Source organism: Miniopterus natalensis, chromosome 7, assembly GCF_054644295.1.
Source record: "Miniopterus natalensis isolate mMinNat1 chromosome 7, mMinNat1.hap1, whole genome shotgun sequence".
In the NCBI taxonomy this organism is placed as follows: Eukaryota; Metazoa; Chordata; class Mammalia; order Chiroptera; family Miniopteridae; genus Miniopterus; species Miniopterus natalensis.
The window spans coordinates 26,344,826-26,366,641 of NC_142087.1; the positions used below are offsets into that span (position 1 = coordinate 26,344,826).

At 42.7% G+C, this 21,816-nt stretch overlaps 1 protein-coding gene across 1 annotated transcript in view; it reads right to left on the bottom strand.

The window, feature by feature from the left end:
- DZANK1 (double zinc ribbon and ankyrin repeat domains 1) overlaps nucleotides 1-21,816 on the bottom strand; it is a 43,599-nt gene that overhangs the window by 3,799 nt on the left and 17,984 nt on the right. The window contains exons 8-19 of the mRNA XM_016211983.2: nucleotides 20,688-20,805; nucleotides 18,156-18,269; nucleotides 15,551-15,643; nucleotides 13,431-13,550; nucleotides 12,186-12,350; nucleotides 10,737-10,947; nucleotides 8,981-9,084; nucleotides 6,941-7,015; nucleotides 5,043-5,139; nucleotides 4,516-4,616; nucleotides 1,884-1,964; nucleotides 1,240-1,367 (exon numbers count right to left, since the gene is read on the bottom strand). Coding sequence (XP_016067469.2) covers nucleotides 1,240-1,367; nucleotides 1,884-1,964; nucleotides 4,516-4,616; nucleotides 5,043-5,139; nucleotides 6,941-7,015; nucleotides 8,981-9,084; nucleotides 10,737-10,947; nucleotides 12,186-12,350; nucleotides 13,431-13,550; nucleotides 15,551-15,643; nucleotides 18,156-18,269; nucleotides 20,688-20,805 — 1,407 coding nt within the window. The remainder of the gene's footprint in view (nucleotides 1-1,239; nucleotides 1,368-1,883; nucleotides 1,965-4,515; nucleotides 4,617-5,042; nucleotides 5,140-6,940; nucleotides 7,016-8,980; nucleotides 9,085-10,736; nucleotides 10,948-12,185; nucleotides 12,351-13,430; nucleotides 13,551-15,550; nucleotides 15,644-18,155; nucleotides 18,270-20,687; nucleotides 20,806-21,816) is intronic.

A 21,816-nucleotide genomic window follows, 5' to 3' on the forward strand; every position in this document is an offset into this window, starting at 1 on the left:
AGACTTAAGCATCAATTCAAAATGTGCTCAAGATGTTTTTGTATCAACCACAATGTACTTACACGCTATAAGAAAAGCTTGTCTGAAGTATATATATATCTATATATATAGTATACCTTAACACAAAACAAGGTAGCATTATTTTTATTGATGATAACACAAGTGTGGGATAAAGAAGTTGACAGAGTATGATGAATGTGAACCCTAAGAAAACTTGAGAAAGTAAATTCTAGCCATCAAATATTTATACCAACATGCCAAACATCCTGCTATAAAATAAAACTAAAAAAGGGGTCATGTCTACTGGTATAGCTGTCTTATTGGGCAGAAACTTATAAAAATGCACATCAAAAAACTCAGAGGGATATATTTTGAATAAAAACACTAGAGGAAATTTTGAGAGAGAAACAGAAGCAAAACTATTGAACTCCTGTCCGCTATGCAGGCTTGAGATACTCAGCAGTATCACGCACTGGCTGGGCTTCCACCCTGACTTAGTATTAATTCAGGAGGCAGCAGTGTTAGCCACCTGGGATACCCCTCGAGGCTTCTAGTTCAACAGTTTGGTCCGCAGGATAGGCAGTTAACAGGAAGGGCCCATACTCAAGGAACTTTCCACCCCGGGTTTCCTACAACCGAAACACAAGACCGGGAGTGGTCAGGAGGCAGGACAGTACCAAGACTAGGAGAGCATGTAACAAAGCCATCCACACGACTTGGTATCTCTCTGTCCCGCTTCACAGCTGGGGAAACCAAGGCACCAGGTGGTTATGTGGTGAACTCAGATAGACCAGTCTCCCCCCAGTGATGTTAACATCTGGAGACAACGGTATATCATTTTCTTTCTGCATTAACTTCGTGGGTATATTTCTGTGGAGCTCTCTTATGGGCCTTAACAGTTCAGATCATCATGAAAACATTGCTTAACACCGCAAGCTCTAAGAACCTGCCAGACCCATGATAACATAAATTCATGAATTAACAAAAGGTACCATCCTTGAAAAAGCTACTAAAATTTAGGCAATCCAACAGTCCATTTTGAAGGTTTCGTTTTACCCAAATTTGGAAAATATGAGCAACTGAGTTTCTTACTAAGGCCACAATGGGTTTGAATGGTTCTTAAGTGGATCGGGTTGAACAGGGCCTGCGTGTAGACTGATCCCGCTGCAGCAGAGCCCCCGAGGTGCCGGCTGGCTGCCTCAGGGCACCAGAACTCTCCTTTCATTGTGTTTCACTTACGGTCCCCACTGCCGCTCGATGTCCGCTCCTCTCTGCACAAGGACTGGGATCGCCTCATGGTGCTTATTGATCACAGCCACGATCACAGCGGGTCGATCTTCATTATCACTGCAGTTGGGATCTGCTCCCTGCAGCACATGGAGGACACACCTGCCACAAACCCTGCCCCTGGCAGCACCCAATCACCATCTTACTAACAAACATCCCCGATGGAACTAAATGGCTTTAAATCCACAAGGAAGGGAAACAGGAACCCGGGAACCAACAAAGAACAGACAGAGCTGCCACGTCCCTCCGGCGGTAAAACTCCTGCTTCCACATTGGGCAGGCAGGCACCCAGACAACCTGGCTTCTTCAGGAAACATGAAGGTCATGTGGGGTCTCAGGCCAGAGGTTCTGTCCACCTTCACGCACGTTATTTGGGCTCATGAGCACTTTTCTGCCTATTTTCTTTGCCATAAAAACTAGCACAGGTAACAACACTTCATGGAAAGCTTTGGACTTGCCATTTAATCCATTCCCAACATTTAAAAAAATAAAATGGCCCTGTGATGATCACAATATGAACAGAACTTCCATCTGAAAGAGACAATGAAGCAGGCTGACCCCCGCCCCGCCCAGGCCAGCTCTTTGGATGCACTTACTTCATCAAGCAACTGCTCAATCACAGAGACTCTTCCTTCCCCTGTCGGTCCGACTTCCTTCAGCAGGAGTGTGTTTTCGGGCTGCAGCATTACAGAAGGGGGTCATTTCCAGCGCCGCAAAATATTTTCACGTGGAGCCCCACTTGCCTAGGCTCAACCCTCCAGGTAAATGATCCTCTCCAAGGTTAAGCTCTGAGCCCCAGGCAGAGGTAGGTGTGTGTGTGTGTGTGTGTGTGGGGGGTGGGGTGTGTGTGTGTGTGTGTGTGTGGGGTGTGTGTGTGTGTGTGTGGTCTTCACCAGCGAGCAGCACTGATACACATCTCATGTAAACCCTGCTGGCCCTGAAGACATAGCCTTGATGAAGGGCACCATACTCACATAAGGACCGGGATGCAATGAGAAATCTCGCCAAAACCCAGAAACACCACACTAGCTTTGTTATGACTATTCTAGGAAAAGCAACCAGGTGAACCCTAAAATTTGCTCTGCATGCGGCATAAAGTGTTCGCAGCCAGCCTGAGTATGACAGTTCAGAAGGCAAGCTCACCTGAGGTGGGAGTGAACCAACAAGGCCGGCCTCTTGCTTGGGAGAGAAAAAAATCTCTCATCTATCATCAGAAATCTGAAGATTCTATTATCTTTTATATTTTCAAAATGCAATGAAACTTATCTTTATATAATCTTTCCTTATTTACAAAGGGTTGCAAATGCTGGTTACTGGAAGACTACAGGAAGCCTTCTGGAAGGCAGGAGACGTTACTTCTAGTAGGTGTCTGCCAGTGGATCCCAGCCAGGGTGGCGGCGGGGTAGTCCCAGGGCAACCGCTTCTCTGCTTATGTGGAAGTAACAGCGCCCTTCCCTGGCCCTCAGGAAGCCACGAGGACGCTGGCCAAGGCCTCTGAGCCTTTCAGAAGACGCAAGGCTCACCCTGTGTCCTCCCAGTGAGTAGCTCGGAACAAGGTGCTCTAATCAGTTAAATCCACATCTTTTGCAGGGAGGGCAGTTGTTTATACTGAATTCCATTCCTTATGGAAAAAATGTACTAGAATGCACTAGAATGTCAACTTCATGAGGTCTCAGACCTTTATGCCTTTTGTTTATTTTCAACACCTAGAACTGCACCAGGAATATTCATGCTCAGAAGTAATCACTGAATGAACAGATGGTATAGCTTCTGTCACTTACCCCCTAAATGCGAATGAGAAAATAAAGGCACACAAAGGAGATTCAGCTCACGTACGGAGTAAGTGGGTAGAGTATCCAAATTGGTAAAATTGTTACTAAGTTTATGGAACTCTATACTTCTCATACTTAATGACAATATTTCAAACTGGAAGAAGGTAGAGAGTACAAGGAAATCATAAGCAATTAAATTTAAGACAATTCTCAGGTATTCTTCCCAAATTTATTGGTGTGTATGACACAAGATGAGGAACAGAGTCCCTGCCTCCAGGGAAATCACGACAGGAGTGAGGCAAGTGAGGAGGCGAGTATGTGCGCCCCTGAGGACCCCGAGGGCCTGGCTTAGCTGATGCTGGAGGGAACACTGACACTGTGTCCATCTCCAATGCGAGTTGGAGACCCAGGCTCTAGGCTTGTTGCTAAACACCTCTGCTCTCTCTGCTGCAGCCAGAGGACCGGCTACAAGGGGAACTGGCAGACTGAGCAAGGACACCCACTGTCTCTTTCTGCAAAGCTCCCACTCAAATGCTAACAGCTGTGGGAACCCTGCAAGGATGCCCTCAGTGGATCAGAAATGGGGAAGAATCCATGAGACTGAAGGAGATGGAATCTGACCCACAGGGAAATCTAAGCAAAGAGAAAACCCAGGTGAAAACACCTGGGGTATGAGTGTGCTCTCTTCAGGGAGCCCCGCAGGTGTTCGAAGGGAATCAACAAGGGCAGAAGCTGGTGCTGCTGGATCCATGCGTGTGTCATTAGAGGCTTTACCGTAAATAGCTGGGTCCTCCCCTGGTGGTGTCCTCCCCTCCCCCAAGGGCAGGAGGCTTCACTCCCGGTTTAAACTCTGATAACAGTTTTCCAGAGGGCACATGATTTGCCTAACAAGGGCTTCTCCTGGGAGCACGGGCCCAAGGACCGAGCTGGCCTCTGTGACAGACACAGGGAGGGTTTGGGCCGACAGCCCTCACCTGAGCCCTTCCCAGCACCGCCCTCACCACCACAAGGAAGGCCTCCTGCCCCCCTCCCCCAGGGAGGTCTGCCCCAAGCCAGCCCATCCGCCCTCACAGGGCCCCAGGCCCACAGACCCATGCTGGCGCCCACAGGCTCTTGTGACAATCAGACTAGCCCTTCGAGTGTTAACATGACCTGACAGTCAAGGATCATCACACATGAGACAAACAGAAAACAAGAACCAGAACGATGGGCACCTGGAGCTGACACCAGAGGAAACAGGTGTCTTGGGACACTGATGAGAATTTTAAAATAATTCTAATGAATAATCGTGAGATATTTTAAAGGATTACAAAAAATAAAAATATGCTGTTGTAAAAAAAGGAACAGAAAATGAAAATGAAAAAAATATTCTTCTATTAAAAAAAAAAATCTCAAAATAAAACATTAAATAGATGGGCCAAAGAAGACAGCTGTAAGGACCAAGGGATCCACATACTGTAAGCTGCTCCTCCTTTTCTTGAAATGTTTGGGTCTTGAAAGTCTTCGTCTTCTTGCTTTTTTCTGTGGTAGCTGAGGTGCTCTGGCCACAGTCACTCACTGGAATGACAAGAGTTGAGGACGAAAATGATGCCCCCCAGCCTCTCCCCACAGGCAAAGAGCTAGAGCCTAGTGCCGCACCCCTCAAAAGGACAAGATGGGTTTTGTAAAAATTTGTTTGATTAAACCTGGCAGGAAGGACTCCTGTGGCCACTCCTCTCTGTCCAGGACCAGGGGATGGGTGGGCAGGAGGAGAATAGAAGAGACTATAGTTTTTAGGCCCCAAAGAGCACCCACCCCCAGTTTACCTTGAAAGACTTCAAGAGTCTCACCCCTGCCTTCAGGGAAACCAGAGGAATGAAATGGCTGGCTTGTGAAAGTAAGACACATGCTTGGGCTGGCAAATTTTAAGCAATTCCACCATCCTTGCCAAGCCAGTGTGTTCCTGGTCAATGGCTTTGAAATCAACGGAAGGGCACAACTCACCCAAGCTGGACCTGCTGCCGAACAGCCCATCACCACCCTCGGTGACACTGCTCAGAAAGTGGTCGCTGAAATTCATCGCCTTACTGAGGTAAAGGTTCTGGCCAATAAGAAAATGCAAGCACCACAAATGATGAGGCTGCGGTGTCCTAGCTCCTCCCTGCCCACCTGCTCTTCTTCTGTTAATGACAAGTGTCTGCGCAGAGTCAAGACTGAAACCCGGACATCCTTCCAAAACTCCCTCACCTGCTAGGATGTTCTGCTCACTCGCCTCTTACACAGCTCCTCGGTCTGGCCCCTCCTCTCGGTCACCACAGCCTCACACAGGTCATCACGGCGGCCTCACAACAGGCTCTTGCCAGCCCACCTTCCATGTGGCTGCCCCAGGCACCTTTCTTATGAGTAGCTGTGTCCTGCCCCTGCTTAGAACCCTTCTGTGTCTTGGAATTAGGGCAGCATGATGGGGAGGCTCAGGCTATAGAATTTAAATCCTGGCTCTGTCACTTGTTAGATTAGGGACCTTGGAAGAAGCAAGTTGCTTAACTTCTCTGAGCCTCCCAGGTCCCTCCCCTATAAAGTGGAAATATTATGACCTGCCTCAGACGGATGTTGCGCAAGTAAAACGAGGTGAAAGAGCTGTGCATAACAGGCCAGATAATACACGGGCGGACCGGGGATCCTGCATCCGGCCGGGAAGATGCCAGCCCTGCCCTACCCTCAGGCGGCTGCCGGCTCCTGCCGGCTCCTGCCGCGGGGGAACCACCTGCTACTCTGAACACTACACCATGCAGTTAGGAGAAAACAGGGAACCTGGGCATATTTACTCCCCTTCTACTTGATAGGCAGCGTGCCCACCCGGTTCCCCCTCACTGGTCAGCTGCTGTGTCAGCTGCCAGCAGCTCACAGCTGACCCCCTTTTCTGGCCAATTGCCCTCAGTAGTTGGGTGCTGCCTTGCCCTAGGTTATGCCCCTCCCCTCCCTGCCTCAATTAGGGACAACTGTGTGGTGTCATTCACAATCCAGAGCTCGGCATGGGTTCAGCTAAAGCTAGACATTACTTATGACCACTTGCTCATTTAGCCCCTTCCCCTGCCCTGTCCCATGTCCTTCACTCCCCTTCTCCTGAGGCGCCTCCCTGACCCAAGCTCTGCTCTAGCCACACAACTGGACATGTGGCATTTAGTGCTTTACTTGGTTTCAAAGCACTTTCATGGGCGTTATCCCGATGGACATGCCCAGCCTCCCTGTGAGGTAGGCAGGGCCCATGAATGTATCTTAACTTTAAAGACACTGTCAGCACCCTGCTGGGCATGTGGCCAGGACCTAATAAAGGGCAGTTCCTCTCCTTTTCCTTGCCTACGTTACCCATCTTCTCAACCCACTGATTATTCTTTTGTGTATTTTGACCTCTTGTCAATGACACTAAAGCTGTCAATATCAATCAGTGTTTGTGACACACAGGCAATGTGGCAATGCCTCAGTCACCATATAAGAGGGCAGATCAAGGGAGACATGGGCACAGTGTTTGGTTTCTTTTTTATAGGCAAATAGGTCACAGTACACATCAGCAAACACTTTTGTCAGTCTTTTCCCAAAGCAGTTGTATCACAGACTTGCCATCAGATGTCAGTGAGCAGAAATAAGCCTGAGAACCACAAGCCAATCGGGTGGGTGACAATTCCTGTTCTCACTGAAACACTGTGTGCCTGAAAGCTAGCTTCTCTCAGGCTTAGCTCAGGTATTTATCTAATTCTATGAAGGTGTTGGCCTACAGTTTAGTTTTATAATATTTGAAAATTTTCCTTTCTGTGGATTACACAGAAACATTTCAATAAACCATAAGCCATGATTTATAAGTTCCATCAATTCTCCAATAAATAACTTCTGAAGGTTCCACTCACCTTGTTTGAGACTTGAATATAATTCAGCCTGATGCTAACTTCATAGCCATCTTCATGGACAGTAGCAGAAACAAGCTTTTAAAAAAGTATTAGAGGGGAGTCACAACTGTGGGTATGGAACTCAGTGCCCTGAGCAACAACAAAGAAATTCTGAGAAGTTAAACTGTAAATTTAATAAAATATTTAATTAACACAAAAGAAGATAAAAAGAGAAACAGAAGAACAGAAACTAGATAAAATAGAGCACAAATAACAAAATGGCAGACACAAATCTAGCCATATTTATAATTTCATTAATACTAAAAAAATACTCCAATTAAAGAGCCGAGGCTGCCAGGATGGATAAGAAAGCAAGATCCAAATTGATACTCTCTACGGGGGACACGCTTTAAGTCCAATCAAGCCATATGGCTGGATGCCATCGCCTTGGGAAAGGTGTTCTGGGGGCCAGGTCTTGGCACTCAAGGGCTGTGTACCACGGCTGAGCAGCTTTCTCTGTAAGTAGTGGGAGGAATTTAGATCAAGCCAGGGATCAGCAAATGCTTTCAGGATCACATAGTAAATGTTTTAGGTTTTGTGGGCCATAGAATCTCTGTCATGAATACTCAGCACTGCCATTGTAACACAAAAGCAGCTACAGAAAATAAGAAAATGAATGAGTATAACTGTGATCTGATAAAACTTTATTTATAAAACTGGATGGCAGGCCAGAATTGTCCCACAGGCCATAATTTGCAGACCCCCGGATTAGGCCAAAAAATTAATAAACCATCAAAATAGATTATCGAAGGAAATTGAGCAATGCTTGACAATGAAATAGTTTCAGTGTTGGCCTTTTAGTGGCAGAGGAGCAGACAAGCTGTTTCAAAGGCTCCTCTAGTCTCGTGACAGAGGAACGGGTCTTCTCACAAGGTGTCTCTTTACAATGGAAGAGAAAGGGCATGGTGTTTGGGGTCTGACAGATCTGCTTCAAAGCCTAAATTCCTTGAGACCAAGCAGTGTAGTCCTAGGGAAGTCACTCCCCAAACCTCTGAGCCAGTTTTCCTTGGAGCCACGTAAGGTTTGTTCTGATTATCTACTGCGGTGTAAAAAATCCCAAACTCAGTCTCACTAAAGAAACCCCATTTTTATCATGTTCATGAATTCCAACGGGCCCAGCAGCGATGGCTTGTCTTTGTTCCATACGTCTGAGGCCTCAGCTGCAAAGACTCAAGTGGCTAGAGATGGATTCACGTTTGGAAACTGGAATGACCTAGAGTCTCGTCAGTCATTGCCTGGCTCCTGAGCTGGGGTGACTCAAGGACTGAATATCTGGAGCTGCAGACGGTACGACTAATGTGGCCACTCCATGTGGCCTGGGCGTCTCAGAGTAGGATGGCTGGGCTCCAAAAGGAGTTCTGAGGTGAGCATGCCAAGCGAGAGGAAGTCACATGCCTACAGGACCACACCTTGAGACCCTCATAGCATCATTTCCGACACTCTTTTCCAACAGTCACAAGCCCACCCAGATTCAAGGTGAGGGGATATAAACTCCATCTTTTGAAGGGAAGACTATCAAAGAATCTGTGGCCATGTTTTAAAAACTGCCACAATAGTAATACTCCTACCTTGCAGGTTTGTTTTGAGGATGAGAGATGATAAACGTGATACAGATATTAAGTGCATTGTTAAATGGTTAGATCTTATCATTACTATTGTTAGTATAGTGTAGGGCTTAAGTACACAATTTGGCTAGGTTAACTATTCTGGGTCATTTACCTCTGACCATCACGATTTCCACAGCATGTGGCATCTAAAAGCATGAGATGCTCACAATTTACTGTGTTAGGTCAGGTGCCCAGGAGCAGACCCTAAGACAAGACTCATGTGCAAGTGGTTTGTAAAGGCAGTGCCTGCAGGGGAGAGTAAGAAGTGCAGAAAGCAGAGCAGGGGAGGAAAGAGCCAAGCAAAGTGCAATTTCAGGTGAAGTCGGTGGAGGGCAACTTGAGCCTGATCCCATGGGACACTGTGAAGGGGAAGTTCCACTCAGAGTCCACTCACCTTTCCCATCCTGGGTTCGGCAATCAAGGCCCGGAATTCAGGGTTGTTCTGAGCATAACATCTGAGGTGAGCAGAGATGTGATCCAATTGTTTTCTCCAGTATCCTAAAGAAGAACAGAGACCTGTCCCCATGGATAATTCTCAGGATAAGAAAGAAAGTGCTGATGTGGATCATGTGTTCTCAGAAACACTGTTTTCCTTTGCCAAACTTTGTGGTGGTTTTACTTATTTGAACCTCAGCTATACAGTAGGATAGGTTCTATTTTTGTTCCCAGCTTCTTTGTACACATGATTAATCACAGAATACTCTAGTATCTCAAAAGAACATATTTTGATTGCTGCACATGGGGTCTTCTTCTTTTATTCTTTTAACATTCTTTTAAAATCAATCATATTGAGATATTATATTAGTAAAATGCACCTATTTAAAATGTACAATTTGAGCGCTGGCCAGGTGGCTCAGTTGGTTGGAGCTTCATCCCATACACCAAAGGGTCGCAGGTTTGATTTTCAGTCAGGGTACATACCTAGGTTGTAGGTTTAATCCCCAGTTGGGGCACATACAGGAGGCAACCAATCAATGTTTCTCTCTCATATCAGTGTCTCTCTTTCTCTCCTTCCCTCTCTCTCTAAAATCAATAAAAAAACATATCCTTGGGTGAGGATTTTAAAATATATATATATGTATATATAAAATGTACAATTTGAGCTTTGGCAAGTGTATACATCCCCATCAATATATAGAACGTTTCCCTTGTGCCCCTGTCCAGTCTACACAGGGTTTAAAACACCTTTGAATTAGTTGCCACCATTTAAATGCTGGGGGATTTCACATGAGTCTAGCTTTCTGGTTTCTCATATGCAGGGGGGAGGTGCAGCAGGGTGGGAACTGCCTTCCTGCGCAGGTTTGGCTGCCTGGGGCGAAGGGGCAGCTGCTCTCTCTGGACAGGGCACAAGCCTCCAGCTGGCCACAGTCCTGCAGGCCCAGCCGCCTGCCTGTACTTCCCGGTTCTGCCCTGTTGGCACTTGAGCCTGTAAACGTGCATCAGGTTCCACCTTCACTCTACAGTGAAGACACCAAAGTTGAGAGCAGTCAGGTGGCTTGTGCGAGGTAACCCAGCGTGGTTTTGTGGAAAGAGCACATGATTTGGAGTTTAGAGAACCCTGCATTTAGATGCTAAATCTACCATTTATTAGCTTAGTGAACTTAATTAAGCCAGACACTTAAATCTCATTAAGCCTTACTTTCCTTACCTATAGAATGGGACTACTACCTCTTATCTCATGTTATTGTGACATTAAATAAGAAAACCTAAGTGTCCTAGTAATATTTGGACTTTAACATATAAAAATGTAATATATTCACAATAACAGGACAAAGAAGGTGGATGAAACCAAAGTTGCTGAGCTGCACGCTTTAAATGGCTAAAATGGTGAATTGTTATGTGCATTTTACCACAATAAACTAAAGTGATAACAGCAAACAGCAATAACGACACAGATTAGCAACATTTCTGCCGTAACAGTAGAAATCCATGTGCACTATTTACAAACTAGATAGGGGGCTGTGAGTCAGACAAGCATCACAGCACTAAAAGTGAAAGGGAGAGCTCTTATTCATTCAAATGAAAATTACTTCAAAAAAGTAAAATAAAGGAACTTATTTCTTATATATTAAAATAAATCTAAAGGGAGAAAAACGGAAAAAAGGGAGAGCGAGTTCCCGCCTGAGAAGCAAGCATGTCTCCCTCCTCACCTCTTCCCGGGCTGATGGCTGTGAGCACAGGCTTGTGGTCGCTCATTTTCTCCTGCCTCTGCTGCTGAGAAGCCATCTCCAGCTCCTTTTTCGCTAGCAGGTTGCCAGACGGGTAGAAGAGGCCAGAGGTCTGTGTACCTACATTCTTTCTAGTCCCGACATCATGGCCTTTGGGTAAAGGAGCACTTAGGGGCTGCCAGGCAGATCGGGGCTACAAGTGAGGCAGAAACGTAAAATATTAGAACAGAATTCAATTAATCCTTTGTGTTACTCCCAGAAATCAACTGTAATCAGAAGTAAAAGTATCTCAAAAAAACAACTGTATTTTGAACTAAAAATGGGTTTTCGCCCCTGCCTCATTTTCCTTGTTTCTGTCTTTCCCAGCAACTCTCAGCCCCAGCCCCTTCACCATTTACTGTCTCAAATTCAGTAAATCAACTGATGGTCCCTGTCCTGCATTAGTTCTGAAAGATACCTCTCTTTTCAGCTCTATACTCCAATAGAGCATAGACTTTACTATCCATCAACCCAACTACTGGGCACCAACATTTCCTGTGAAATATTCCCCTGCATCTAGACCATGGGACCTAAGAGAATGAAGGTTATGTAGGTTGTGTATCTAAAGGGGTACTAGTCACATAGTGGACATGATATATTTGCATATTTATTAGGACAATTTTTCTGGTGAATAGAAAATGTCTAACAAAATTAGTATATTATAATCAATTTCCAACAGATGGCGTTCAAGTGTCTTGAGGAAAGAATACATTTGCACAAAGGTGCCATGTGGACTATTGGCAGTCCCAGAATGTATAATCCAATATGGATTAAGGCGGCTATGAATTCCCTAAAAATGAACACAAAGTTACTGAGTGCACGTGCATTCTCTCTAATAATGATCAATTCTTCTAATGAAGAGATAAGAAGAAACCTGGAGTATTTATGTAGCTTAGCGAAAGTCATAAAAGGCTAACACAAAGCTCGTGAGTGTTTAAGTTCTTCTGAAAATAACCTTGTGAGATTTTCCTTAAACTACATCCAGTTTTTATAAATGGAAAAAGTAATTTTATATATCTGATCTAAGTTTTCTAAAATAGAAAAGACTGGGGGGAAATTCTTGGTGTGCTACACAGAAATTCAAGAGAAGTACTTTTTATCTCATGTATTCTAAATTCACTTCTCCTACATGACATTATATCTACTTACTGTCTTGTAAATACAATTAGACTTCAATCTATTATAGATAACCACATAGATAACTGATTTCTGAGGAAATCACTGCAGTGTTTAAAACCCAAATTAATTTATTTCCACACCTGGTTGAAAACTCCACAGGAAAGATCTAAATGTGTTGGCTCTCTCTCCCCAGGGTGATTCACAGAGTAGAATACACAAACTCAGTTACAACCTCTTCCCAGGCACCAGTTCTTACAACGGTGGAGGCCTCACCTCAGCAAAAGGGTCAGGGTCTGCAGCCGCTAAAGCCAGGCTGTTCTCCACACTAAGTTTTGCCAAGGACTTCAGGTAAACGCCACAGGCACCACAGAATCGGGCAGATGGGTGATTGCTGGCCCCACATTTAGGGCAAACAGAGTAGCAGGTAGGAACGACAGGCTAGAGGACAGAAAATATTTTTTTATTTTTATGAATATTAGTCATAATTTTCCCACATAAATTATTCCCATATCAGCCATCAAAATAATACATGCCCATACCCTCCAACCCTGCAATTCCACCTTCTAGAATAAATGTGTATTTTACTCTATGGATGGACAAGTACACAAGGAAGTGCATCCAAGACCATTCCCCGAAGGAAGGTGATTTTATAGAAAATAACTGGAAATAACCTAAACGTCCAGCAAGAGGGTATGGCTTAAATATATCATGGTACATGCAGACAGTGGAATATTATGAAGCCACTAAAAAGAATGGGGAGGTTACTAACAAGATATATTGCTAAGTGCAAAGAAATGGACCAATGTTCATATTAAACTATCAGTTTACTTAATGCATTGAATGGCTGAAAGAACGGTAACAATGACTGTTTCTAGGGAGACGAGCTATGGGACTGGGACAAGAAGAAAGACTAACCCTTCAGACTAAATCTTTGGTATTATTTATATGAAACACTCAAATAAATAATTTTGAGTATTTTATTAAAAAGGTTAGCAGATGACTAATTCATAAAAGAAAAAATATCAACAGTCAACAAATGACTGAAAAAGTTTAAGCTCAGTCCTAGCAGGTTTGGCTCAGTGGTTACAGCGTCAGCCCATGGACTGAAGGGTCCCGGGTTTGATTCTGGCCAAGGGCACATACCTCAGTTGCAGGCTCTATCCCGAGCCCCAGTCGACGTGCGAGCAGGAAGCAACCAATCCATGTGTCTCTCTCACGTCGATGTTTCTCTCTCTCTCCCCCCACTTCCACTCTCTCTGAAAAGCAATGGAAAAAATATACTTGGGTGAGGATTTAAAAAAAAAGTTTAACCTCAAAGAAATGCAAATTAAAACAGCAAGGAGGGACCATTCTCAATTTAAGAGAATTAATTATCTGTCTCCAGATTCTTGGTAAATAAATGCTAGACCCAAATCCCAAGATGTGATTTCCACAAGGCTGTGGAGAGGGGGAGCCTGGCTCTCTCTAGGGTTGTGGTGAGGTGCTCGGCACAAAACAGCTCAGTTTCAAAATACCCACCGTGGCTCCACACCAGTCACAGAAGCAAGCACCCCGGCGGTTCCAGCGGCCACACTTGAAGCAGGAAACGGTCTCCCCTTTCAGAGTGGGCCCAGGAGCTTTCTCGCCGCTGCACATGGACTGGTGGACACAACGGCATTGACAGGCAGATCAGTGCCATGCTCTCCAATCCCCTCCCAGTCCAGAAAAGACAAAAGCCCCAAGTCAACACAAGACCTGGAAACAAGGTATTTCTGGCCCAAAGAGGAAAATGATCATAAGCTTCATTGATTAATAAATTTGCACAAAGAGCATGCATTCCTTCACAGAAAGTCAATGAAACTGGTGCCTCACACAACTTAATATTCTTCAGTATCTTGAATACCACAGTAGCAAGCCTACTGCTGATTTACTATATACCAATATCAACAAAGAAAGAGTGTAAGGAGAGCAGAGCTACCTAAGGTGTCACCATTGAAGTTTATCTTCTATCATTTGGGATTCTGGTTTCCATCTGGAAATGCGAGTTTATTTTCCACTCCTGACATATGAAAATAATTACTTTTTGGGGAGGGAGATAGAATTGTTCCGTGAGAATTTCTGAGACTTTGTTAGGTAGATCTGTATTAGAATCTTTGCTCCTACTACTTATTTGTACTGCCTAGTAAAAGATTTTCTCATCATATACATAGGGATGATATTATTCATCATTGCCATGTGATTACCTACTATGTGCAGGCACTGTTCTGAGCACTACCCCTGTACCCTCACATCAATTCCCACAACAGACCTGTGAGGAGGATGCCATAATCATCTCTGTTTTACAGAGAGGGAAGCTGAGGCACAGATAGGGTAAGACCCAAGATTTGAACCCAGGCCATGATTTTTATCCATGGCTCCACAAGTCCTTTTCAATACAACAGTTTTTTCACAGGTCTGTAGGGGGGCTTCTGATCAATAACGGTAGGCCTTAATTTGACACGACTAGTGTTTCTATAAAAAAGAGAAATCTGGACACAGAGACAGACACACAGAGGGAAGACAATGTGAAGACACATGGGGAGAGGTCGCCATGTGATACATCTACAGGCTAAGGGAAGCTTGAGGCTATCAGAAACTAGGAGAGAAGCATGGAACGGAACCTTCCCTAGAGCTTCAGAGACAGTGTGGCATTGCCAACACCTTGATTTTGAACTTCTGTCTTCCAGAAAAGTGAGATGATAAATTTTTGTTGTTTTAAGCCACTCAGTTTGGGGTGCTTTGTTTTAGGAACCCCAGAATCCAACATCCCATTTGATACTAACCATGTTGACCACAGGAATCATCACCGGTTTGTCCAGTTTCCCAAGGAATCTCTCTGAGATGAAAACAAATCCCCCAAACTGTCAAATATAGGGTGTCCTCCCAAAATGTATACACACTTTAACTTTATGAAAATGAAATGTATTTTAATAAACACTGCCTTTACAATTATTCAAAGTATAGTGTATACATTTTTTAGGACACTATATAAAGTGGCTCCAAAGAAGCAAGTTTGTTGGCTTGCTTTTCTTCTAAGTTGGCTAGGAAATGACAACGTCTTTTTGGTATTGTTAGGTCAAGGCAACAGTCACCTGGAAGTAATTTTTAAAGCCTCCTCTTCATTAGAAACATTTTATAAACATAAAACAGATAATCTAAACCGAACCCATTCACTCTGCTTAAGTTGCATCTACTTCTATTCCTTGGCCTTAAACACTCAAAACAGGCTGGCAGGAAACCCAGAAATGGGTGCCCAGTGTTCTCAATTTCAAAAAATGGTATGGTACAGTTAATAAACACACATCTGACTGTAAATGAAACGTCAGTGGGTCCACTACCCCAATGGCTGCTGACAGCCTTCCATGCAAAGCTACTAAACAAAAGTGTATAAAATCGTAGATTTGATTGCATCCCTGGGAAGGTTTTGAAAACAATTTTGTACCGATGACCACATGAAGCTCTCTCCACATTTAGAAGAGTTGCCTTGTTTACCACGAGAGGCTTTTCTGTCATTGTCTCTCCCTCCTCCCACTTCCCCCTGCTCTGCAGATTATATTTGTTCATTAACACTGAACATTAGCAGCCATGAGGTAGAGGACAGGCACATGCAGTCCACCCACCTCTTGTGATGAAGGCAGGGCCCTCTCACAGGTGACGCAGTATTTCAGGTGAGCGGGGTTCCCTGTGCCACAGGTGCGGCAGATCACTTTCTCCTTGAAAACAGACCATGAGAAATTCAGGTTCCTCTGAGCAAAGAATTGTGCAAATAAAGCAAACAAAAGCGTGAAGCCACTTTAAGATTCAAAGTCGGCATTAATTGCGATGTTCAAGTTTAAACATATGAAGTAAAAAATTGTCTAAGTTAGCTGATAGCAATTTGTCCTCCATGTCCACGTTCAGGGAACACATTTCTGTGTGTTCCTCTCTTTTTCTTTTTTGCTCAGTCCCTCCACCGCCCGACAGCTGTCAGCATGCTCTCTGTCTATGAGACTGCCATTATTTTGCTTGTTCATTGTGTTCATTGGATTCCACACGTCAGGCAAATCACATGGTACTTACTCTCTTTCTCTGCCTGGCTTATGTCACTTAGCATAATGTTCTCCAGGTCCCTCCATGCTGTTGCAAAGAGTAAGAGATCTTTCTTTTTTATGGCTGAGTAGTATTCTGTTGTGTAAATGTCCCATGGCTTTTTTATCCATTCGTCTACTGATGGACACTTGATCTGTTTCTAGATTTTGGTTATTTACTGTAAATAACTCTGCAATGAGCATAGGGGTGCATATATTCTTTTGAATTAGTGTTTCGGGCTTCTTTGAATAAATTCCCAGAAGTGGAATTGCTGGGTCATGAGGCAGTTCCATTTTTATTTTTTTGAGGCAACTTCATACTGCATTCCACAGTGGCTGCCCCAGTCTCCATTCCCACCAAAAGTGCACGAGGGTTCCCTTTTCTCCACCGCCTACAGGCACTTGATATTTGTTGATTTATTGATGGCAGCCATTCTGACAGGTGTGAGCTGGTATCTCATTGTGGTTTTAATTTGCATTTCTCTGATTAGTGATGTTGAGCATCTTTTCATATGTTTATTGGTCACTTGTATGTCCTCTTTGGATAAGTGTCTATTCGAGTCCTTTGCCCATTTTTTAATTGAATTGTCTTCTTGGTGTTGAGTTGTATAAGTTCTTTCTATGTTTTGGAAATGAACCCCTTATCAGATGTATCGACAAATATGTTCTCCCACTCAGTGGGTTTTTATTTTGTTGATGGTTTACTTTGCTGTACAAAAACCTTTTAGTTTGATGTAGCCCCATTTATTTATTTTTTCCTTTGTTTCCCTTGCTCAAAGAGATATATCAGAAAAAAATGTTGTTATGAGAAGTGTCCAAGATTTTATTGTGTATGCTGTATTCTAGGATTTTTATGGTTTCATGACTTACATTTAAGTCTTTAATCCATTTTGAGTTTATTTTTATGTATGATGTAAGAAGGTGGTCTAGTTTTTGTTTGTTGGTGTGTTTTTTGTGTGTGTTTTTTAACATATCTGCCCAACATTCCCAGCACCATTTACTGAATATACTATCTTTACCCTATTGTATGTTTTTGCCGCCTCTGTCAAATATTAATTGACTATAAAGGCATGGGTTTATTTCTGGGCTTTCTTATGTCTGTTTTTATCCCAGTCCCGTGCTGTTTTGATTACTATGGCCTTGTAGTATAGTTTGATATCAGATGGTGGGATTCCTCTAACTCTGTTTTCCTTTCTCAAGATTGCTATTGCTATTTGAGTTCTTTTGTGGTTCCATATACATTTTTGGAATATTTGTTCTAGTTTTGTGAAATATGCCATTGGTATCTTGATAGGGATTGCATTGAATCTATAGATTGCTTTGGGTAATATGGACATTTTAATGTTGTTAATTCTTCCTATCCACAAACACAGTATATGCTTCCACTTACTTGTATCTTCTTAAATTTCTTTCTTCAGTGTCTTATAATTTTCTGAGTACGGGCCTTTTGCATCCTTGGTTAAATTTACTCCTAGGTATTTTATTCCTTTTGAAACAATTGTGAATGGGATTGTTTTCTTAGTTTCCCTTTCTGATAGTTCATTATTGGTGTATAAAAATCCAACCGATTTCTAGATATTTATTTTGTATCCTGCTACTTTACTGAATTCATTTATCCATTCTACTAGTTTCTTGGTGGAATACTTAGGGTTCTCGATATATAGTATCATGTCATCTGCAACTAAGGACAGTTTTACTTTCTCCTTTCCAATTTAGATGCCTTTTATGTTTTCTTCTTGTCTGATCACTGCGGCTGGGACTCCCAGTACCATGTTGAATATGAGTGGTGAAAGTGGACATCCCTGTCTTGTTCCCAGTCTTAAGGGAAATTATTTTGGTTTTTGCCCATTGAGTATGATGTGGGCTGTGGGTCTGTCATATATGGCCTTTATTATGTAGAGGTATGATCCTTCTACTCCAACTTTGCTGAGCGTTTTTATCATAAATGGGTGCTGGATATGTATTCCTCTTAACATTATAGATCCCATTGATAAGTTAAACTTTTGGACAGCACGCCTTTACAAAAATTAGGGTGCATTTTGTTCATAGATATTAGCTTATCAATTGTTAGCCAATTTCATCAGCTGAAGACAGACAGTTAATTGTTCAAACATTATTTTTTATATATTCATGTTTTTACAAAATTGCATTTCGTTACCTTTAAGCGGAGGCTGGCCTGTGGTTGAAGCTGTAGAGCAAGAGGAGCCTCACACACCACACAGAAGGGAATGTTTATGGGCACCATGCTTCCACATTCTGCACACAAGCCCATCTGTGCAAAGAAAGAGGTCAAGTTTGTCTTGGCATACAAAAACTGAAGCTGTAAATAGATCTTAGAATGTAAGGTTTAATTTGCTTTTGTAAGAAATTTTTAAATAATTACCTTTATTCTTATTTTTTCATATTAAGAGTAAAACCATGTTTATTATAGAAAACAGATGTAAAAACACAAAGAAAAAATATCTTCCAGCATGATAAAGCAAGGAAGTTGACAAATCCTCTCTCCAAAAAAGCAATTACAAGTTGGTAAAACTGTCAAAAACCAACCATTTCAGACTCAGAACATCAACCAAAGACAGACAACAAACTGAAAAGTACTGAACTTCAAATAAGAACACCGCAAGTCTGTGTGGTTCTTGCAGGTGCCACTCTCATACCCCTCTAGTTCTATCAGCGTGGTAGTTCCACCAGTGCAGGGCAGGCTGTGAAAACCACAAGCTTTGTAACTACTGATGAACAGGGCTCACTTGATTTAGAGCACTTCTAAGGTTACAATCTCAGTGGCAAGAAGGTCAGTGGCTCTGCTATTTTGAGATTGTGGTTCTGTTTAGGGCAATCAGTGGACCAGCAAGCAGCCAGGAATTTAACAGGGAGTTCTAGGAAGTAAGTCAACCCTATGGGACAAGTTAAGGTGTTGGCAGGGGCACACTCTCTTTGAAGCTCTAGGGAAGGTTCCATGCCTCTCTCCTAGCCTCAAGCTTCCCTTGGCTTGTAGACATATCACTCCAGCCAGCTCTTCACGTATCTTTAGTTGACTGGAGGCTATGCACATGTGCAACATAAACGGGAGTGGGTCCACGCCACCTATACAGCCCTGGCTGTACATGGAGATACAACAGAGTTCAGCATACAGTAAAAGCTGGGGCAGATTTGAAAACAGCCTGAAGTTTGAAGGCTCTACCTAGCCCACACATAGACCCATCACCAGAGAGTGGAAGCCTCATTGTACCAAGGTATCTGAGCACAATTTCTGGCCAATCTTCAGTTTAACACTAAGTTATGTACACCCAGGGGTGACCCCAGGCTTAAAACTAAAAATAAGGGGGGGAAATCCTGATATCAGTGGTTGGAAATTGCAGGGAAGGTAGACATGAAAGATTTAATGCAAGTAAAAAATAAAACACTACCACTAGGAGACAAAGTCAAAATCCAGAATTATTATATTACCTAAAATGTACAAAATTTTAAAAAAATCAATGAGATGTACAAATAACAAGAAAATGTGACTCATACTCAAGGGAAAAAACAGTTAATAGAAATTGTCTATGAGTATCCTCAGATGTTAGGTTAGCAGGTAAAGTCTTTGGAACAGATGTTATAAAAATGTTCAAAGAACTAAAGGAAACCACATGTCAAATTAAAGAAAGTGTGATAACAATGGTCTGAAAAATAGAAAATCTCAAAAAAGAAAAATTATTTTAAAAGAACCATTTCAAACCAATGGGACCTATTAGTATTTTATTTGTTGTATTATCTCCTCCAAGGAGTCCAAAACATATCACAGAAGTAAACAAAATTAACTTCTACAACATGTCCATTTAACATCTGACCCCTTACTTGAAGTCATAACTCAATTTTATTTTATTATTTTTTCCTTTGATTTTTCCCCATCACCATTTATCCCCATACTCTCCTTCAACCTCCGCCCATCCCCCTACCCCTGCAACTACCACACTGTTCTCAGTGTCCATAAGTTCTTTCTCTTTTTTGATCAATCCATCCACTCCCAGCCCCAGCACCCTCCCCACCGGAGATGTCTGCATGCTTTCTATCTTTGAGTTTCACTTTCATGGTCATTTCACAGATCCTTTTATTCCCCCCTAAACCTCAAAGTATCAAGTACATAAAAGACGGATACATTTTGGTGGAGGCATTGATTTTTAATAAGCCAAGTATGTTTTCTAACTAACTGCAAATTTAGTGGTAGGATAACATCAATTATTATCTATACTTGGCTAAAACTTTTTAAATTTAGATACACTGATCTATCTATAGCCTATATAAACAGCTTCTTTGGACAGAATGATGTATCTTATGACTACATATAGACTTGTAATTCATACATCTCATTTATTTCTAGAATATATTTCCTTATTGTACCCAGGTTATGAACAGAAATATCACATAAGTAGGAAATTTATATTTATCCATGCATGCATCATTGAAACAATAAGATTTCACTCTGTTTCTGAGCCTGCACTTCTACAAGGCCACATACCAAAAAAAATGGCTTTGCAAGCATGTTTCTTCATTCCTAAGTAAGGAGTCAGACAGTAAGAGATTAACCTGCCAGTAATATTTTCAACAAGTATTTATGTTTGTGGTTTGTGTATGCCAGGTACTGTGCTACTGCTGCAAATAAAGATAAAATAAACCAATGAAAGAAGCTTTTAAGGACTGTGCTGCTCACCTGAACTCCTTCTGAGGGTGGGAGACGACAACCAAACATGGGTGAGACAGGAAAGCCACAATCTTGACAGAAGCGAACAAACGGATCAGTTGGCCGGGGGGCGAGGCACTGGGCACACCTACAACAGAAGAGGTTCCTGATTGGCCACGCTCTGATGGGTTCACATTAAGAAGTCTGGTGGAAATCTAAAAGTGTTCAAGAATTTTTAAAAGATAAAATTAAAAACAAAACAAAAAGCAAAACACTCTCAAAGGCTATGGAACAAGTTCCCTAGTCATTTTATTACAAAGTGGCCTCAAGCTGGAACCACTGGTTCCCTTCACCTACAAGGCCATCTCACTTCCTGAAGCAGCTGAAGTTAGCAGCAGCCTTGATCCCACTTCTAGTGGGACTCGGACTTGTCCTATCACATTGGATTTGGCATTGGATTTGTGAGAATAAGCCTAGGGAATTCTAGTAATGTCTACACTGCAATTTTCTTACTTCCTACTTGAGAACTGAGCCTAGTCTGTGTGACACTCTGGAGGGTCACTGTCAGTTAAGCTCTGCCTTTGTCTTCACTTACCTGGTTAGAGTTCCAAGACCCTGCCCCAGCAGCACCTGGCCAGATGAATCTCGTCGTTTCGCCCTCACGTACCTACCTGGGTTCTGAATATCAGCCAAAGTGAAAGCACTGACAAAATTTAGCATCCTTTTATGATTAAAAGCATTGAATAAACTAGGGACAAATGAAAACATCCTCAACATGCTAAAGACCATATATAAAAACCCCACAGCTAGCACCATACTCAGTGGCGGAAAGAGCAAAAGCTTTTCCTCTAAGGTCAACAAGAAGACAAGGATACTGACGTTCACTGTTTCTATTCAGCATAGTATTGGAAGTTTTATACAGAGCACTTAGGCAAGAAGAAAAATAGAAGGCATCCAAACAGGAAGGAAAAAAGTAAAATTATCTCTGTTCACAGATGATATGATCTTATATGCAGAAAACCCTAGAGAACACACACAGACGTAAATCAGTAGCACTACTAAGGAAATTTAGAAAAGTGGTAGGATGAAAAAATCAACACACAAATATCTGTTGTATTCCTATGAACAAATTGAAAAGGAAATTAAGAAAACAATTCCA